Consider the following 20,295-nt stretch of genomic DNA (forward strand, 5'->3'; position numbering starts at 1 on the left):
AAGGAATGCAGGTGAAAAAGTGAAGGGGGTGCAGGGCATATAAAAGAAAGGGAAGGCAGTAGGTGAAGGGAACACAGATATTGTAGGGGGAAGAGGGGCAGGGGATGCAGAGGGAAGTAACGGGAAGGGGGCGCAAAGGATGTAGTAAGGGAGCAGGAAAAGGGATGAGAAATTAAGAGGGTGCAGGGAGAGGTAGTGCAGGGGTTGTAGGAGGATAGAGGAACGGGGGATCTATAAAGAGATTGTGCAGGGAATGTAGGGGGAAGGGGGTGCAGGGGATGTAAGGGAAGGGGTGCAGAGGACAGGAAGTGCAAGACATAGGGGGCATATGGGATGCAAGGAATGCATGTGAAAAAATTAAGGGGGAGTAGGGCATAAAAAAGAAAGGGAAGGCAGTAGGTGAAGGGAGTGTAGGGAGCATAGATATTGTAGGGGGAAGAGGGGCAGGGGATGTAGAGGGAAGTAACAGGAAGGGGGTGCAAAGGATGTAGTGGGGTAGTGGGTCAAGTGGGGAAAAATGAAGAGGGTGCAGGGAGAGGTAGTGCAGGAGTTGTAGAAGGAAAGAGGAACAGGGGATCTATAAAGAGAGTGTGCAGGGAATGTAGGGAGAAGGGGGTGTAGGGGATGTAAGGGAAGGGGTGCAGAGGAAAGGAAGGGCAAGACATAGAGCAGGGATCTAAAAACTACGGCCCTCCAGCTGTTGGGGAACTACACACCCCATGAGGCATTGTAAAACTCTGACATTCACAGACATGACTAGGCATGATGGGAATTGTAGTTCCTGAACAACTGGAGGGCCTTAGTTTGAAGACCCTTGTCATAGAGGGTAAATGGGATGCAAGGAATGCAGGCAAAAAAGTAACGGGGTGCAGAGCGTATCAAAAAAAGGGAAGGCAGTAGGTGAAGGGGGTATAGGGAGTACAGGTATTGTAGGGGGGGGCAGAAAGGATGTGAAGATGGTGCAGGGGTTGTAGGGCAAAGGAGGTAAGGGGTTGTAGGGGAAGGGGGGCAAGGGAAGGTATGCAGGAAATGCTGGGTGAAGGGGTGTAGGAAGAAGGGAATGCAGGGTTTGTGGAGATATTGGAGTGAAATTGTTGTGAAGAGAAGGAGGGCAGGGGTTGTAGGCAGAATATGATGCAGGGCTTGTAAGTAGATTCGATAAATGGATTGTAGAGAGAAGGGGTGCTGAGTGAAGAAAGTTCAGAGGATGCAGGAAGGTGGTGAAGAAGGAAGGAGGTGCAGGGGTTGCAGGGCGAAGGGGATGTAGGGAGATAAGGGTACAGAAGATGTAGGGGAAGAAGGAAAGGGATTGTAGGGTGAAGGGGGTACAGAAGATGTAGGGGAAGAGGAAGGGGGTTGTAGGGTGAAGAGTCTAGAAAGGATGTAGGGGGGGGGGAGGATGGCAGGGGTTGTAGGGTGAAGGGAGTACAAAGGATGTAGGGGGGAAGGATGGCAGGGGTTGTAGAGTGAAGGGAGTACATAGGATGTAGGGGGAAGGATGGCAGGGGTTGTAGAGGAAAGGATGGCAAGGGTTTTAGGGTGAAGGGAGTACATAGGATGTAGGGGGAAGGATGGCAGGGGTTGTAGGGTGAAGGGAGTACATAGGATGTAGGGAGAAGGATGGCAGAGGTTGTAGGGTGAAGTGAGTACACATTGGATACCATTCCCTCCTATTACAGGAGAAGTGTGTCCCAGTAATGAACTCACCCTGGATGTTCGGTGGGGCGGTGTTGATGACGGGCGAGCTCTGTAGGGTGATTGGTCCATTCTGAATTTCTATACCGACCTGAAACAAAGAGATACAGAGTGTCAGTGCCAGGCTGGGGTCACCAGGCTATAGGAAGCTGTCATATTGTGTCACCAAGCTGTGTAAAGCCCCTATGGGGGGTACAGGGGATGTAGAGTGATTGAAATGTAAGGAATGTGGGGGAAGGGTGCAGGGGGAGTAAAGTGAAGGACGTGCAGGGGATGTAGGGAGAAAGGGTTGCTGGGAATGTAGAATGATAGAAGTGTAGGGTATGTAGGAAGGGGGGCAGGGGGAGTAAAGTGAAGGCAGTACAGGGGATGTAGGGAGAAGGGGTTGCTGGGGATGTAGAGTAATAGAAGTGTAGGGTATGTGCTAGGAGGGGGTGCACTTCTGGCATCAGAACACTGGCCTCAGAACACTGGCATCAACTCACTGGCATCAGAACACTGGCCTCAGTACACTGGCATCAACTCACTGGCCTCAGAACAATGGCCTCAGAACACTGGCCTCAGTACACTGGCCTCAGAACACCGGCCTCAGAACACCGGCCTCAGAACACTGGCATCAGAACACTGGCCTCAGAACACTGGCCTCAGAACACCGGCCTCAAAACCCTGGCATCAAAACACTGGCATCAGATCAGACAAATATGCAAGAATGACAGGCAAATTAGATTGTAAGCTCTTCTGCTGGTGGAGGTAAGTGGCTCTGGGTACATTACACACATGCTGCCCGCAGGCTGAGAAAGGAGAATGAAATATAGGTCTGATATGATGACACATCTAATAATAGGATGACAATGTCCCCTCCCAGCATGCACTGCACCCCCCCAGGATAATGTCACCAGGAACCAGACTGACGGGTACAAAGTGTGACATCACAGTGTACAGAATACGGGGACGGTGTGCGGGGTGCGAAATGTGAAAAATCCTAAACAAGGCAAATTACTGTCCACCGCAACAGCCAATCACAAATCATTTTACAGCACAGTAATGTCAACTTTGGTTACAATGTATCTTTAGTCTATGTTTGTGTTTGTTTTGGGAAGGATTAGAACCCCTGTCAGGTTTTTATTGCTCTAAGGAGATTGACCTTTTTTAGTTAGTCCTGGGACAAAAAGTGAGGTGGAGTCATAAGAGGTGAAATTGTGTAACGGGGGCACAGAGGCTACAGTATGTATTACATAAATCACATTACTCCCCCCCCCCCCCCCCCCCCCCTCTGACAATGCCGGCATCTGCTTCTCTATTCTTTGTTGTTCTAATAATAATAGAACAGTATCCTCATCATCATCCAAACAATAATGTTATGAATAGTGTTTTGTATTATTATTTTTTGATGTTTTTTTTGTAATAATAATATTATACAATAATAATATACAATAATATACAATAATATACAATAAAACGTGTAAAAATAAATCACAGCAATAATAATCATCATCATCATCTCCAATTTAATATTGCTATTCTTTTTACAATTATAATAATAGTAAAAAAATATATAAATATTACTATTGTTATTTTAAATACTGCTTTTATATTTGCAGTTGTAGTATTAATAATAATAATAATAATCATAATAATAATAAAAAAGCAATATCAAATGAATGATGATTATTATTATTACTATTATTGTTGTGAATATTTTTACATTTTTTTTTTTTTACATTTACAATATGTTTTATTGAACAAGTACAAAAGTTACAAAAAAGAGAAATATAGTCAATGACATATTTACATTATTACTATTATTATTATTAATAATAATAATCATAATAATAATAATAATAATAATAATAATAATAATAATATGTCATTGACTATATTTCTCTATTTTGTAACTTTTGTACTTGTTCAATAAAACATATTGTAAAAAAAAAAAAAAAAAAGTAAAAATATTCACAACAATAAGAATAATAATAATAATAATAATAATAATAATCATCATTCATTTGATATTGCTTTTTTCTTTGTACTACTACTAATAATAGTAAAAATTATGTAACAATTAGTATTATTATTTTAAATATTGCTTTTAATTTTGTTGTTGTAACAATATTAATAATAATGTAATAATAATAATGTAAATATGTCATTGACTCTATATTTCTCTGTTTTGTAACTTTTGTACTGTGTACATTTATAAAAACTTGTTCAATAAAACATATTGGGGAAAAAAAAATGTAAAAAAAATCACAACAATAATAGAAATAATAATCATCATCATCATCCATTTCATGTTGCTATTTTTTTGTAATAATAGTGAAATAGTGTAAAAATGAGTATTATTGTTTTAAATATTGCTTTTAGTTTTGCGGTTTTAATAATAATAATGTAAATATGTCATTGACTCTATATTTCTCTGTTTTGTAATTTTTGTACTCTGTACATTTATAAAAACTTGTTCAATAAAACATATTGTGAAAAAAAATAATAAAAAAATATTCACAACAATGATAGTAATAATAAAAATAATAATAATATCATCATCATCATCATTCATTTGATATTGCTAATTTTTTTTGTAATACTACTAATAGTGAAATAGTGTAAAAAAGGGTATTATTGTTTTAAATATTGCTTTTAATTTTGCGGTTGTAATAATATTAATAATGTAAATATGTAATTGACTCTATATTTCTCTGTTTTGTAATATTTGTACTCTGTACATTTTAAAAAACTTGTTCAATAAAACATATTGTGGAAAAAAAGAAAAAAAAATTAAAAATAATCATAACAATAATAGTAATAATAATAATAATCATCATCATTCATTTGATATTGCAAATTTTTTTGTAATACTACTAATAGTGAAATAGTGTAAAAATGTGTATTATTGTTTTAAATATTGCTTTTAATTTTGCAGTTGTAGTAATAATTTACTTTTGTACTCTTCTGTACATTTATAAAAACTTGTTCAATAAAACATATTGGGGGAAAAAAAATGTAAAAAAAAAAAAATCACAACAATAATAGTAATAATAATCATCATCATCATCCATTTCATGTTGCTATTTTTTGTAATAATAGTGAAATAGTGTAAAAATTTGTATTATTGTTTTAAATATTGCTTTTAATTTTGCAGTTGTAATAATAATAATAATGTAAATATGTAATTGACTCTATATTTCTCTGTTTTGGAACTTTTGTACTCTGTACATTTATAAAAACTTGTTCAATAAAACATATTGTGGAAAAAAAATGTAAAAATAATCATTACAATAATAATAATAATAATCATCATCATCATTCATTTGATATTGCTATTTTTTTGTACTACTACTAATAATAATAAAAATGGTGTAAAAATTAGTATTATTATTATTTTAAATTTTGCTTTTGATTTTGTTGTTGTAATAATAATATAATAATAATATTAATCATAATGTAATAAATAATAATAATGTAAAAATAATAATATTATTTAATAATGTAATACCAATAATATCCATGCAATAATAATATTATTATTATAAATAGTATCATGTCCGGGTCTGGATCTCACCTGGGGTTTGACGTCAGCAGTGCTCTCCTCCTGGTCCTCCTCCACTTCGGAGGCGCTTAATTCATTTCCCATAGTGAGTGTCTGTGTGAGAGATCATCAGATCCATTGTGAGATATGATTGGTGCTCCAACATTATTGTGACACGACATCACTGAGACATGCAGAATATATACAGGGACAGGAAGTGAGAGGAAATCTCCCTAATGGGGACACAGACAGCAATAAAAACCTGCCAGGGGCTCTAATCTGTTCCCACTTCACTTTATAGGAGTGCAGCTTTCAATATGATCATCAATTACATTTCATGAAACATCTCAACGTACCTCCTAAATTTCCGAGATGACATAGAGGGACCCCTTTAGCACAAAGTATGTAGGTGGGGGACACCCCCTCCACTACCAAGCCCCCCAAGGAACATGAAGAATGAATGCACAAAAATACATGGTTAAACCCACCCAACCCATAATAACCAAAACCCTTCATTATTTAGGGGCTGCAGAAGCGGTTTCGGTCAGTCTAACACGTTTGGTAGTCACATAAGCCTGTATTAATAAAATATTTGAAGAGTGAATTGTCTGGTGAAACTGCATGTACATTATTTCTATATAAATGAGGGGGGGGGGGGGGGGGATTGAATGTTATTAGACTATTTTCTCTCCAGGTTGAATGTGAATTAGAGCGAGTTAGAAAAATATAGATTTAGGGCCCCTAATTTTTATGCTTATTTACTATGATCGTCGGCTCCATCTAGTGGCCATAATGCAGTACATTCCTAATTCACTCTGTTCCTTGAGAATGCATAACATCCGACCTGGAGAGAAAATAGCTTATAACATTGGATTTTGTCCCTATTCTCACAGAAAAAAATACAGTACATTTTCTTCATAAATACACCTAGTGCTGTATTTTGGCCTAGGCCAACAAGGTCCAGGCCTAGGTCGGCACTTTGCAGGGGGGCAGCAAAAAATCCATCCCCTCCACCTCTATTGGCCACTGGTTGCTAGAGCCGCCTCTCTCTCCCCCCTTTCTCTTACCCCCTCTCTCTTTCTCTATCATCCTCCTCTCTCTCTCTATCATCCCCCTCTATCTCTCTTTTTTTCATCCCCTCTTTCATCCTCCTCTCTCTCTCGTTCTCTCTCTCTCATCCCTCCCTTTCTCTCTCTCGCTCTCTCTCTCATCCCCCTCTCTCATCCCTCCCGTCCTCTCTCTCGCTCTCTCCCTTATCCCCCCTCTCTCTCATCCCCCCGTCACCCCCCCTCTCATCCCCCCTCTCTCTCTCTCATCCTCTCTCACTCTCTCATCCCCCCCTCTCTCTCTCTCATCCCCCTCTGTCTCTCTCATCCCCCTCCGTCTCTCTCATCTCCCTCTCTCTCTCTTTGATCCCCCTCTCTTTCTCTCACCCCCCTCTCTCTCTCATCCCCCCTCTCTCTCTCATCCCCCCTTCCCCCTCTCTCTCTCACCCCCCCTCTCTCTCTCATCCCCTCTTGCTCTCTCTCTCACCCCCCTCTCTCTCTCATCCCCCTTCCCCCCTCTCTCTCTCACCCCCCCTCTCTCTCTCTCTCTCTCATCCTCTATCGCTCTCTCTCTCTCTCTCTCTCTCTCTCACCCCCTCTCTCTCTCATCCCCCCTCTCTCTCTCTCACTCCCCTCTCTACCCCTCCCTCCCTCACCCACCCCCCCTCTCTCTCTCTCCCTCCCTCACCCACCTTCCCCCCTCACTCTCTCACCCCCTCCCACCCCCCCTCTTGAGATCTCAGGGGTCCATGCTGGGACTTGTAGTCCTTCAATTTTGGAGGGAGTCACATCCGTTAAAAAAGGAGTGGGGATAATTTACATGGGGGGGGGGAGGCGCTCAATTTTAGTCTTGCCTTAGAGCCGGAAGAGGAAGATTTGATGGGGCAACGAGGGACAGAGGGATTTGGTTCCAATATAGGGACAGTCACTTCCAATCAGGGACAGGTGTAAGGTATGTATATGTTTTCCTCGCTCATGTGCCTTTGATGCCTTTGTGAATGGAGTTGTGGAGCGGTGTTCTGTAGCGGAGATGGAGCCTGAGGGGAGAGCAGGGTCACTTTCCCTTTTACACAAACCAGCCTCAGCGGTTTCCGACACAGCCGCCTGTATGAATAGACACGTTATAGGACCTTTACCAGACATTCACAAGACACAAAACCTTTCCCGGCCACCAAATTTTTATAGAACTCTCATTGCTGGAAATACTGGGGTGCAGCTGATGACTTCTCCATTAGAAAATGCTGATTATCTGGCTGTCCTCTCTCAGCACAGGTTTGCTTTAAAGTGCACCTGTCATGAGATTTATTTTATTCCAGGTGTCAAACAGAAGGCCCATGGGCCAAATCCGGATCACTGGGCCATTGCATGGGGCCCTTGCACCTCTCCTGCAGCTGCGGCGCCCCCCTTGTCTCCGCCCCCGCCTTGTCTCAGTAGTTGGCAGCACAGGCGGAGGACAGAACTCCTTCTCTGGATCCTGCGCTTCTTTATGCAGCTGTGGAGAGAGGCTCATCTCTGCCCAGTCTCTGCAGTCGGCAGCAGAGAGGAGGAAAGAACTCCTCCTCCAGGTCATGCGCTTTGTCCACTCCCCCCCACAGTCTCAGCAGTCAGCAGAAGAGAGGAGGACAGAACTCCTCCTCCAAATCCTGCACCTGTCCATGCAGCTGTGGAGAGAGGTTAATCTCTGCCTATCCCCAAAGTCTCAGCAGAGAGGTGGCCAGAACTCTTTCAGATCCAATGCTTCGCCATGCAGCTGTGGATAGCATGGGGGTATCACAAGGAGATTGGGGGGGGGGGGCATTTGTATTGAGAAAAGGAACTTGGGGGGCTAAGAATTGTTTTAGGATGGCAAATTTGGGGAGGGCTGCTTGAAGTGGTGATTTGGGGTGGATTTGTGCTAGGAGGGGGGATTTGGTGGGTTTAAAGGTAAAATGGTAGAGGGGAAATATATATATATATACCGTATCTCACAGAAGGAGCTGGAAAATAATGGCGGCCACACAAAATATTGACACTTTGGGCCCAGTTTGGACATTTTCACTTAGGGGTGTACTCACTTTTGTTGCCAGCGGTTTAGGCATTAATAGCCATGTGTTGAGTTATTTTGAGGGAACAGCAAATTTACACTGTTATACAAGCTGTACACTCACTACTTTACATTGTAGCAAAAGTGTCATTTCTTCAGTGTTGTCACATGAAAAGATAGAATAAAAGATTTACAAAAATGTGAGGGGTGTACTCACTTTTGTGAGATACTGTATGTGTATATATATTATAATTTTTTTTATTTTTTTGGGGGGGGGGGGTGGTTGTGCTAGTTGGGATGATTGGGGGTATTTGTGTTAGGAGGGGAAATTTGAGGGGTGGAAGATTTGTGCTAGGAAGATTTTTTTTTTTTTTTTGGGGGGGGGGGGGAGGGGGGGGGTTGTGCTAGGGGCATATAGGGAAAGAGAGAACTTGAGCTGGGGGGAATGGGGGGGGGCAAAGAATTATGCTGGGAGGGCAGATTTATGCAGGGGGGTGGATTTTTACTGGGAGGAGGGGGAGTTTATGCTTAGGGGGTGTGCATGCAGATTGGTGTTTGATTATTTTTTTTTGGGGGGGGGGGGATTTCAGCTGACACATAATGGTCTTACATCTTGGGGGTGGGGCACAATTTGGCATATTCATCCTGGGCTCTGGGTGACCTTGTCCTGGCACTGGCTACAACTGTGAATGACTGGTGGTGAGATTTAAGGATCGCAGGAAATGCGAGAACCTTTCATTAGAGAACCTTTGCTGGGTGCAGCGGACACACCTCTGTGGCTCCATTGTTTTCCGAAAGAATAACATTTCATATGACTCAAAAAGGATCCTCCGATGCAGGAATTCCCCTCCCCCGCCTCTGCTTTGGTATGGGACAAAGATGGCAGGACATGGTATATAGAAGCTTTGGCTGCACACTGTGTAATGTCATGTGACCACATCCTGTCCTCCGAAAAATTCCATCTGCCTGTCATGCTGATCCGCTGGCTCCAGCAATTTCTGCATCAGTGACCTACGATAGTGCGATTCTATTCCTCTATTTTCTATTCTTTTTCATTAGAAATACTGCGATTCTTTTCCTCTATTTTCTATTCTATTTTATTAGAAATGGTGTAGAAATGGTGTGATTCTATTTCTCTATTTTCTATTTTATTTTATTAGAAATATTGCGATTCTATTCCTCTATTTTCTATTCTATTGTATTAGAATTAATGGGATTCCATTCCTATATTTTCTATTTTATTTTATTATAAATAATGCGATTCTATTCCTCTATTTTCTATTCTATTTTATTAGAGATACTGCGATTCTATTCCTCTATTTTCTGTTCTATTTTATTAGACATAGAGGAATAGAATCGCACTATGTCTAATAAAATAGAACAGAAAATAGAGGAAAGGAATCGCAGTATCTCTAATAAAATAGAATAGAAAATAGAGGAATAGAATCGCACTATTTTTCTAATAAAATAGAATAGAAAATAGAGGAAAAAATCACAGTATTTCTAATAAAATAGAATAGGAAGTAGAGGAAAAGAATTGAACTATTTCTAATAAAATAGAACAGAAGATAGAGGAATAGAATTGCACTATTTCTACTAAAATAGAATAGAAAATAGAGGAATAAAATCACACTATTTCTAATTAAATAGAATAGAAAATAGAGGAATAGAATTGCAGTATTTCTAATAAAATAGAATAGAAAATAGAGGAATAGAATCGCACTATTTTCTATTCTGTTTTATTAGAAATTGTGCTATTCTTTTACTCTATTTTCTATTCTATTTTATTAGAAATAGAATGATTCTATTTCTCTATTTTCAAAAGTTTAAATAGGTCCCTAGGGGTGGCTTGCTAACTGTGTGGGGGAGGTGCTCTGACTAGAGGAAGACAGACATCCATGATCCTGCTTAGCAGGAACACAAGATCTCTATCTTCTCCCCTGTCAGAACGGTGGCCTGCCTTGTTTACGTAGGCAGACCGCCGTTCTGCCTCTCCGGTGGCCGGCTGACATTGGGTCTTTTTAGGAATATTAATGAATGGACATTGTTTATGATTTATTTTTTTTTAAGATTTATTTTATTGGACTTTTTCACTGATATGAATTGTCTTTTTTGCTTTCATATTTATTTCACAGATTTTTTTTTCCACGGATCTGAATTGTTTTTTATAATCTAATTTTTTCTTCAAATTTTTATCACTATTTTTACTATCATATTTTTGCACTAATCAATAGAAAAAAAATTCATAGTTTTTCATAATTATTATTTTCCATCAAGACCATTGCACTTTCTTGTCAGAAATTATAGAATTGAAGGGTAGATTTGCGTTGATTCTATAGTTTGTGGACCCGCTGATTGGTATCCTCTGTGTCCAATCAGTGCGCAATCGTGCCTCCGGCGGCGCACATGCGCCCCCTAGTGTCTATTGCAGGAAATGACGTACAGGTAGATAGTTTCGCGCAATAGGGCCAACCTGCCGCAGTACAAGTGCCATAGGCAAGTGGTTAAATACGTTACAATAGAAATTCGTATACATCCTAACGAAAAACTCATCCGAATTTGATTCGGGACTAAACAAACCACACATGTCTAACGACAGCCCAGAACGACCAACCAGAATTCACAAACGTATTTTGATTTGATGCTTCTCGTTACCACACGTCAAGCGTACAAAAAAAAAAAAAAAGGCGGGCGGGTAACCAAAAGCAATAAAAGGCTGACGCATTTCAGAAAATATAAGGTAATAATTAGTGAAATGGCATCTGATTGATTAGGCAGTTGATAATCACTGACGCATTTCAGGCTGAAGCATTTCAGAAAATATAAGGTAATAATTCGTGAAATGGCATCTGATTGATTAGGCAGTTGATAATCACTGACGCATTTCAGAAAATATAAGGTAATAATTAGTGAAATGGCATCTGATTGATTAGGCAGTTGATAATCACTGCTTTGCACCTCTACATCCTCCAACTGCTGCACAGTGGCAGTTGATGGAGGATGTTAAGGGGCTGCTGCTTGGTGAAGGTTCTTTGTGAAATTCCTGAACACCTTCAAGATTCTGGGTGGCAACATCAAAGTTTTTCTCGGGTAAAGGAACTGACTCTTAATGGCAATAGCAGTTGTTATCTGGTCTCCATGTACCGCAGTGCTGCGCAGTGACTGGCTCAGGGCAAACATACACCCTCTATGTCAACTGCGTCTGGCAAAGAATCAGGCATCTGTCTGAGAACAACATCACCCAATACACCTGGTAGACAACCAGATTCCTATAGACGCCTTAGATGGGTGTGACTTGGGCTGCAAGGGGTGCCTCCACCCATAGCTGTACCCTATATAGAAATGCCCTCCTTCTTCCCTCGGCTTTTAGTAGGAGAGGGTCAGTCTCTGCTACAAATCCATCCTCAGTCACTTGCTGACCAGGCTTTTTCTCACAATTTTAGTTTACAAGTTAAAATCAGTATTTTATTTTTGCTAGAAAATGACTTAGAATCCCCAAGTGCTATGCTTTTTTTTAAGCAGAGACCCTAGGGAATAAAATGGCGATCGTTGCAATTTTTTATGTCACACTGTATTTCCGCAGCTGTTTATTAAATGCAATTTATTTGAAATATACATTTTAATAATTTAACAAAAAATAAATAAATACATTTTTTAACCGGTTGCCGACCGCCCGCCGCTTTTTACTGCGGCAGTGCGGCTCTTCTGCGCAAACCAACGTAGACCTACGTCAGTCGCCCTCCAGCAGCTAGGGGGCAAGCGCTCCCGCCCCCCACTCGGCAGCGGGGACTCCGATGCACGGGGCAGGCGGCTCCGATTGCTGCCCGACACCCGCGATCATTCCCCGCTGAGAGAGAAGAACGGTCGGCTGTTGTAAACACAGCTGACCGTTCTTCTCCCTGGGATGATCACAGAGCGCCTGTGATCCTTCTATATAGGATTATAGGTCTCTATGGTCCTTTCACAAGTCCCTTCCCCCCCCCCACAGTTAGAATCACCCCCCTAGGCTCACATTTAACCCCTTGATCACCCACAGTGTTAACCCCTTCCCTGCCAGTGTCATTATTACAGTAACAGTGCATTTTATTTAGCACTGATTACTGTAGTAATGTCACTGGTCCCCCCCAAAAAAGTGTCAATAATGTCAGTTAGGGGTCCGATCTGTCCGTCGCAATGTCGCAGTCCTGCTAAAAATCGCAGATCGCCACCATTACTAGTAAAAAAAAAAAAAACATAAAAATGACATAAATCTTTCCCGTAGTTAGTAGACAAACCAATCAAAATACACTTATTGCGATTTTTAGGGGGTATATATATACATATTGCGCGGGGGGAGGGTATATATACATATTGCGCGGGGGGAGGGTATATATACATATTGCGCGGGGGGAGGGTATATATACATATTGCGCACGGGAATGGGTGCTGTCATGATGACTCATTTTTAAATCTTGTTGGGTGTCATCCTAAGTCTCACTCACACAGCTGCATTCCCCATAGGAATAGCACAGGTGAAAGGTGATGGGTAATGGCTGGGGCAGGCGGGCACAGCTGGGTGTCAGAGAATAACTGGGTGAATATTTTGGCTTTCTGTTACCCATACCTGAATGTGAATTAGACTGTGATGACCCTTTACACCCCATCCACAGGGTGGGGCTCCGCCCATTACCACAATGTTTGCTCACAGCAATGACAGCTAAACGGATGAGTAGCAACAGATGGAACAACCATATAGTAATATACATCATCTGCGTATATTGTGCAGGACTTGGAAGGAGGGTTTCCTGTCCATCTTCTGAGGACTTACTGCAGAGATCTCAATAATAGGGTCCCTGAGAGACTGAGGACTGCCAGGATGTCTCCAACATCCACTGAAATAGCAATTCATGGTGGACTGACCATTACCACATGAGAAGAAATATCCTGCCCTCAGAAAAGTCAACTTGTTGGCAATATCAGGGGGAAAAGGGACAGTGGTGGAGAAAAGAAGGGACAAGGACAGAGGGACAGTGGCAGAGGGAAGGACAGGGATAGAGGGACAGTGGCAGAGGGAAGAAAGGACAGGGATAAAAGGGACAGCAGCAGAGAGAAGAAAGGACAGAGATGGAGGGACAGCGGCAGAAGGAAGAAAGACAGAGACAGAGGGACAACGGCAGAGGGAAGAAAGGACAGGGATAAAGGGACAGCAGCAGAGGGAAGAAAGGACAGAGATGGAGGGACAATGGCAGAGGGAAGAAAGGACAGGGATAAAGGGACAGCAGCAGAGGGAAGAAAGGACAGAGATGGAGGGACAATGGCAGAGGGAAGAAAGGACAAGGATAAAGGGACAACGGCAGAGGGAAGAAAGGACAGGGATAAAGGGACAGCAGCAGAGGGAAGAAAGGACAGAGATAGAGGGACAACGGCAGAGGGAAGAAAGGACAGAGATGGAGGGACAACGGCAGAGGGAAGAAAGGACAAAAACAGAGGGAGAGTGGTAGAGGGAAGAAGGCGCAGGGACAGAGGTACAGCGGCAGAGGGAAGAAGGGACAGAGATGGAGGGACAGCGGCAGAGGGAAGAAGGACAGAGATGGAGGGACAGCAGCAAAGGAAGAAGGCCAGGGATAGAGGGACAGCGATAGAGGGAAGAAGGACAGGGATAGAGGGACAGCGATAGAGGGAAGAAGGACAGGGATAGAGGGACAGCGAGAGAGGGAAGAAAGACAGAGATTGAGGGACAGCGGACAGTGGCAGAGGGAAGAAGAGACAGGGATAGAGGGAAGGGACAGGGAAAGAGGGACAGTGGCAAGAGAAGAAGGACAGTGATAGAGGGACAGCGGCAGAGAAAAGAAGGACAGGAATAGAGGGACAGCGGCAGAGGGAAGAAGGACAGGAATAGAGGGACAGCGGCAGAGAGAAGAAGAAGGACAGGAATAGAGGGACAGCGGCAGAGAGAAGAAGGAGGACAGGAATAGAGGGACAGCGGCAGAGGAAAAAAGGACAGAGATTTGGGACAGCGGCAGAGGGAAGAAGGGACAGGGACAGAGGGACAGCAGCTGAAGGAAGAAGGGACAGGGACAGTGGTAGAGGGAAGAAGGACAGGGATAGAGGGACAGCGGCAGACGGAAGAAGGACAGGAATAGAGGGACAGCGGCAGAGGAAAAAAGGACAGATATTTGGGACAGCGATAGAGGGAAGAAGGGACAGAGGGACAGCAGCTGAAGGAAGAAGGGACAGGGACAGTGGCAGAGGGAAGAAGGACAGGAATAGAGGGACAGCGGCAGACGGAAGAAGGACAGGAATAGAGGGACAGCGGCAGACGGAAGAAGGACAGGAATAGAGGGATAGCGGCAGAGGAAAAAAGGACAGATATTTGGGACAGCGGCAGAGGGAAGAAGGGACAGGGACAGAGGGACAGCAACTGAAGAAAGAAGGGACAGGGACAGTGGCAGAGGGAAGAAGGACAGGAATAGAGGGAGAGTGGCAGAGGGAAGAAGGAAAAAGGACAGGGATAGAGGGACAGTGAAAGAGGGAAGGACAGGGATAGGGGTACAGCAGCAGAGGGACAGGGATAAAAGGACAGTGGCAGAGGGAAGAAGGACAAGTTCAGTGGGACAGTGGCAGAGGGAAGAAGGGACAGTGGCAGAAGAAAGAAGGAGAGGGATAGAGGGACAGCGGCAGAGGGAAGAAAGAACAAGGACAGAAGGACAGTGGCAGTGGGAAGAAGGACAAGAACAGAGGTACAGAAATGGAAGAATGAAGGAAAGGGACAGCAAGACAGAGGGAAAGTGGCAGAGGGAAGAGGGGCAGAGAATGGGGGACAGTAGTGGGCATAAGAATGACAGTGACAGAGGGACAATAGTGGTGAGGAAAAAAAGGACAGGGCAGGGACAGCGGTGGAGGAAGGGACATCTACAGAGTGACAGTGACGGAGGGAAGATAAATAGTGGAGGAGGAAGAAAAGACAGTGGAAAGTGATGGAGGAAAGAAAGAGTGGGACAGAGGGAGAGTGGAGGAAAGAAGAAAGTCATGGATAGAGGGAGAGTGGTGAAAGGAAGAACGGGGACAGAGGCAGAGGGAAACATGTCAGGGATAGGGAGAAGGAGGACAGGGATAGAGGAAGAGTGGTGGAGGGATAGAGGAAGAGTGGTGGAGGGATAGAGGAAGAGTGGTGGAGGGATAGAGGAAGAGTGGTGGAGGGGAGATGAAGAGTGGTGGAGGGAAGAGGAAGAGTGGTGGAGGGGAGATGAAGAGTGGAGGAGGGAAGAGGAAGAGTGGAGGAGGGAAGAGGAAGAGTGGTGGAGGCACAGGGGACCAGGTACAGAGCCATGTACTCACCCTCTATACTCCTCAGGCTCCTTTCTGCAGATGTTCAGTGCTGGACTGGCTGTGTCGCCTCTACCTGCAGTCACGTTCCAGGTGGAGTGCCTGTCGCACAGTCAGGGGTGGAGCACTCGGTGACAATATATTTGTTTTGTTACAGTCTCGGCATGCTCACTCACTCACTCACACTTATAAACACAGCACGAGCCCATCCTGCACACACCTGACTTTATATCATTTACCATATAGTTGATCATGTCACTCTGCTGCTGTGGTGGAACTACAAGTCCCAGAATAAATGAGGGATGGGAGAGAGCCCTGTATTTTGAGGTGTCGTAGCAGCTGGAGAGTGGCGAGTAAAAGCCGGTTTAAAATGAATCTGATATTCAGCCATAAAGTAACAGGTACTCTTAAAGTTCATCAGTCCATGAATACATTCCTGACATGTCACAATATACAGCAAGGCTCCATTCACACTTGTGCGACTTGTCGTGCAACTTTGGACATCAGAGTTGCATGACATGTCGTTCCCCATGTTTTCCAATGATAACCTTTTATATCTGTGCGACTTAAAGTTGCAGCAACTTCAGAGTAGTTTATGCACTACTTTGGTCTGATTTTTATGCAACTTGAGGGCCATAGACTTCAACGTTAACCCTCAGAAGTTGCGTGAAAATCGTACCAGAAAGTTAAACAATGCAACTCATGTGCAACAGTTGTGTGCGACACAAAGTCGTATCCAAGTTGCACCCATCCAAAGTTGCACCAAAGTTGCACTCCAAAGTCGGCGCAACTTTGGAATCGTACAAGTGTGCATGGAGCCTAACAGTACAGTTTTCAGAAAAGCTCCACTCTTTATCAGTCCAATGCCTCTACCTAGGCTGAGATGATGGGATCAGTCTGCTGCAGGCAGGAGGAAACATTTCCTCAGTCTCCTCTCCCCCAGTGATCAGACTGTACATTGTAACTTTGCAGCAAGTCACAACGGGAGAGGCTGTAGTTATAGTCGTATTTTAGTCATCTGAATTCTTTTAGTTTTAGTCATATTTTAGTTGACTAAAATCTCCACTACCAGTGTTAACCACTTAGGGACCAGGCCTATTTTTGACATTTGTTGTTTACAAGTTAAAATCAGTATGTTTTTGCTAGAAAGTTACTTAGAACCTCGGAACATTATATACACACACACATATATATATATATATATATATATATATATATATTTTAGCAGAGACCCTAGGGAATAAAATGGAGATCATTGCAATACTTTATGTTGCACTGTATTTGCGCAGCGGTCTTACAAAAGCAATTTTTTGGGAAAAAATACACTTTTTTGAATTGAAAAATAATAAAATAGGAAAGTTAGCCCAATTTTTTTCTATAATGTGAAAGATAATGTTACGCCGAGTAAATTGATACCCAACATGTCATGCTTCAAAATTGCACACGCTCATGGAATGGCGTCAAACTGCGCTACTTAAAAATCTCCATAGGTGAGGCTTTAAAAATGTTTACAGGTTACCTGTTTAGAGTTACAGAGGAGGTCTAGGGCTAGAATTATTGCTCTCGCTCTAACAATCGCGGCGATACCTCACATGTGTGGTTTGAACACCGTTTACATATGTGGGCGTGACTTGCGTATGCATTCGCTTCTGCGCACGAGCTCAGAGGGACGGGACGCTTAAAATTTTTTTTTCTTATTTATTTTCGCACTGTTTTTTTTTTTTTTTTAATGTTTTGCTCACTTCTATTCCTCTTTCAAGGAATGTAAACAGCTCTTGTAAAAGAAATAAGCATGACAGGACCTCTTTATAGAAAGATCTGGGGTCAAAAATATCTTTAAGGCCGTTGGGCCGAAGTGGCGTTTGACGTCACTCTGGTCCTCCAGGGGCATAGAGTTGAGTGGGGGCCATCTTGCCCTCACTCGACTTCCTGCCCATCTGTACAGAGAATCAGATCGTTTTCCGTGCTACTGACTGCTCTGGTAAGCGGGGAAAAGGACCGGGAAGCGGCGGATTGCCAGGTGTATAAAAAATACCGGGGTTATGGCAGTTAGCTGCTGCCATTTTCGTTGACGAAAATATTTTTTTCAACAAAATTTACACTAATATAATGATCTGTGTCAGACATTGTACAGAATTTCATTCAAATGTAAGGTCAGATAGAAGATCAAATGAGGAAGCCAACACGTTTCGGGGCCCAAAATCACCCCTTCATCAGTGGAGTGTCAACACTCAGGCTGGGAAAGGATCACATCAGGTGTCTGAACTGCAGCAGCAGAGAAATACTGTGACTGATCACACCCAAATTCAGGTACAATTTTTTTCTCTATGTAAGGTCAGATAGAATATCAAATGAGGAAGTCAACACATTTTAGGGTCAAACATCACCCCTTCATCAGTGGATCTTCAGCACTTAGACTGGGAAATGATCACGTCAGGGTCTACATTGCAACAGCAGAGAAATACTGCAACTGATAACATTGAGATCCAGATACAATTTTATTCCAATGTAAGCTTTGATCAAATGGGAAATCCAACGCCTTTTGGGAACCAACATTTCTCCTTCATCAGTGGAGTGTCAGCACTCAGGCTGGGAAATAATCACATCAGAGTCTACTGTAAACAACAACAGCAGAGACGTGCCTTGACTGATGACACCTAGATCCAGATACGATTTTATTCCAATGTAAGGTCTGATAGAAGATCATATGAGGAAGCCAATACGTTTGGGAGCCCAACATCACTCCTTCATCAGTGGCGTTTCAGCACTCAACTGGGAAATTATCACGTCAGGGTCTAAACTGCAACAGCAGAGAAATCCTGCAACTGATAACACTGAGGATCAGATACAATTTTATTCCAATGGAAGGTTAGATCAAATGAGGAAGCCAACACGTTTTGGGGCTGAACATCTCTCCTTCATCAGTGGAGTGTCAGGACTCCACGTTGGGGTCTAAACTGCAATAGCAGAGAAATACTGTGACTGATGACACCCAGTTTCAGATACAATTTTATTCCAATGTAAGGTCAGGTAGAAGATCATTTGAGGAAGCCAAGACGTTTGGGAGCCCAACATCACGACTTCATCAGTTTCACAATTCAGACTGGGAAATGATCCCACCAAGGTCTAAAATGCAACAGCAGAGAAATACTGCAAATGATAACACTGAGATCCAGATACAATTATAATACAATGTAAGGTTAGATCAAATGGGGAAGCCAACATGTTTTGGGGCCCAACATCACTCCATCAATGGAGTGTCAGGCTGGGAAATGATCCCACCAGGGTCTAAACTGCAACAACAGAGAAATACTGTGACTGATGACGCCAAGTTCAGATACAATGTTGTTCCAATATAAGGCTAGATCAAATGGGGAAGTCAGCACCTTTTGGGGACCCAAACTCAGCCCCTTCATCAGTGAAATGTTAGGCACAGAGCTGGTCAGCAGCTGGTTTGGCTACCTAACAAATCTTACCTGACAGTCCATTGGTGTAAAAAGCCACTATGCATGCTCAGCTTAGTCCCTATAAATCAGGGAATAGGCCACTTTGGCACTCCAGTTGTTGTGGAACTACAAGTCCCATGAGGCTTTGCAAGACTGACAGCCACAGGCATGACCCCCAGAGGTAGAGGCATGATGTGATTTGTAGTTTCCCCATAAGTGGAGTGCCAAAGTTGCATACTACCCCGATATACATTGTCTCCATTGAGAAGTCCTGAAGGAGCAATCATGGGCCATGGAATGCGTTGGGTTTCTCTTTTGATCATTTATCTGATCTTACTTAGGAATAGCATTGTATTTGGATGAATAACTTGTGGCGTGGTTCTTTTATACCATCGGATTACACTACAAAATAAGGAAATTGTGGGAATCCTCCGGTGTGTGGAGGCTGCCAAATCAGTAACCAGATAACCTGTACAAATACTACTGTAATACTATTGGACAGCAATATCGATAGGTAGTGCTGGACCCCTAGGGTTGTCCTAACTACTGTCCCAAGTACCCAGAAAGAAGAATGTGCTTTATTTTGGAGGATGCTTCTGGGAGTTCAGTTTGTAGGGTGAATGCATGATAGGAAAAGAACTCTCTTATCCCGCTCAGGTTTTTGGTGGAGATAACATGTGGACACCGCACCTACAGAGGTCAGGCAGCATTCACGTAATCGGGGGTTCATTGTCTATCTGTAGGCACCTCCCGACCACTGCAGGCAAATTGGCAATACCCGCCCCTGAGCTTCTTTTAGGGGGAAATTTGTTTGAATGTGATTTTTTTGTAGGCCAATGCCCATTTCTTTCCCTAGGTTAGGTTTTCACTGGGGACACTTGAAGAGCACCCCACCCCCCCATTGACATAGGATCACCAGTTGAAAACTCGCAGGTGTGTGCCGTGATCAACTGGTTGCGTGGCGGTCAAGTCGTTACCATTTGTAGACAGCTTTACAATGGATACAGTATTGGGTGGCGGACAAATGTATTTTCTCAATGCCTGCCCTTGGGGATCATTGTCTAATAGTGCATCACAAATTTGTCAGCCACAGAAGGTTTATTAAACTCAAACATTGCTGCCCATTCCTGAACTACAAAAGGAAGAAAATTATTAGAACTGGCGAACAAGCAACACTGCCGCCGCTGGATGAGGATCGCACTGGAAAAGGTGCTAAAGGACAGTTGGACCAATCACACAGCCTGCTAATTTCTC

General features: G+C 43.1%; 1 protein-coding gene across 4 annotated transcripts in view; it reads right to left on the bottom strand.

Moving 5' to 3' along the window:
* BCAS1 (brain enriched myelin associated protein 1) overlaps positions 1-5,335 on the bottom strand; it is a 113,685-nt gene extending 108,350 nt beyond the window's left edge. For all 4 annotated transcript variants that reach the window (XM_082272159.1, XM_082272157.1, XM_082272158.1 and 1 more), the window contains exons 1-2: positions 5,255-5,335; positions 1,708-1,786 (exon numbers count right to left, since the gene is read on the bottom strand). In XM_082272159.1, coding sequence (XP_082128285.1) covers positions 1,708-1,786; positions 5,255-5,326 — 151 coding nt within the window. In that variant the 5' untranslated portion in view covers positions 5,327-5,335. The remainder of the gene's footprint in view (positions 1-1,707; positions 1,787-5,254) is intronic.
* Positions 5,336-20,295: the final 14,960 nt, after the last annotated feature.

The sequence above is a fragment of the Pelophylax lessonae genome (genome assembly GCF_965119305.1).
Source record: "Pelophylax lessonae genome assembly, chromosome: 11".
Taxonomy (NCBI): domain Eukaryota; kingdom Metazoa; phylum Chordata; class Amphibia; order Anura; family Ranidae; genus Pelophylax; species Pelophylax lessonae.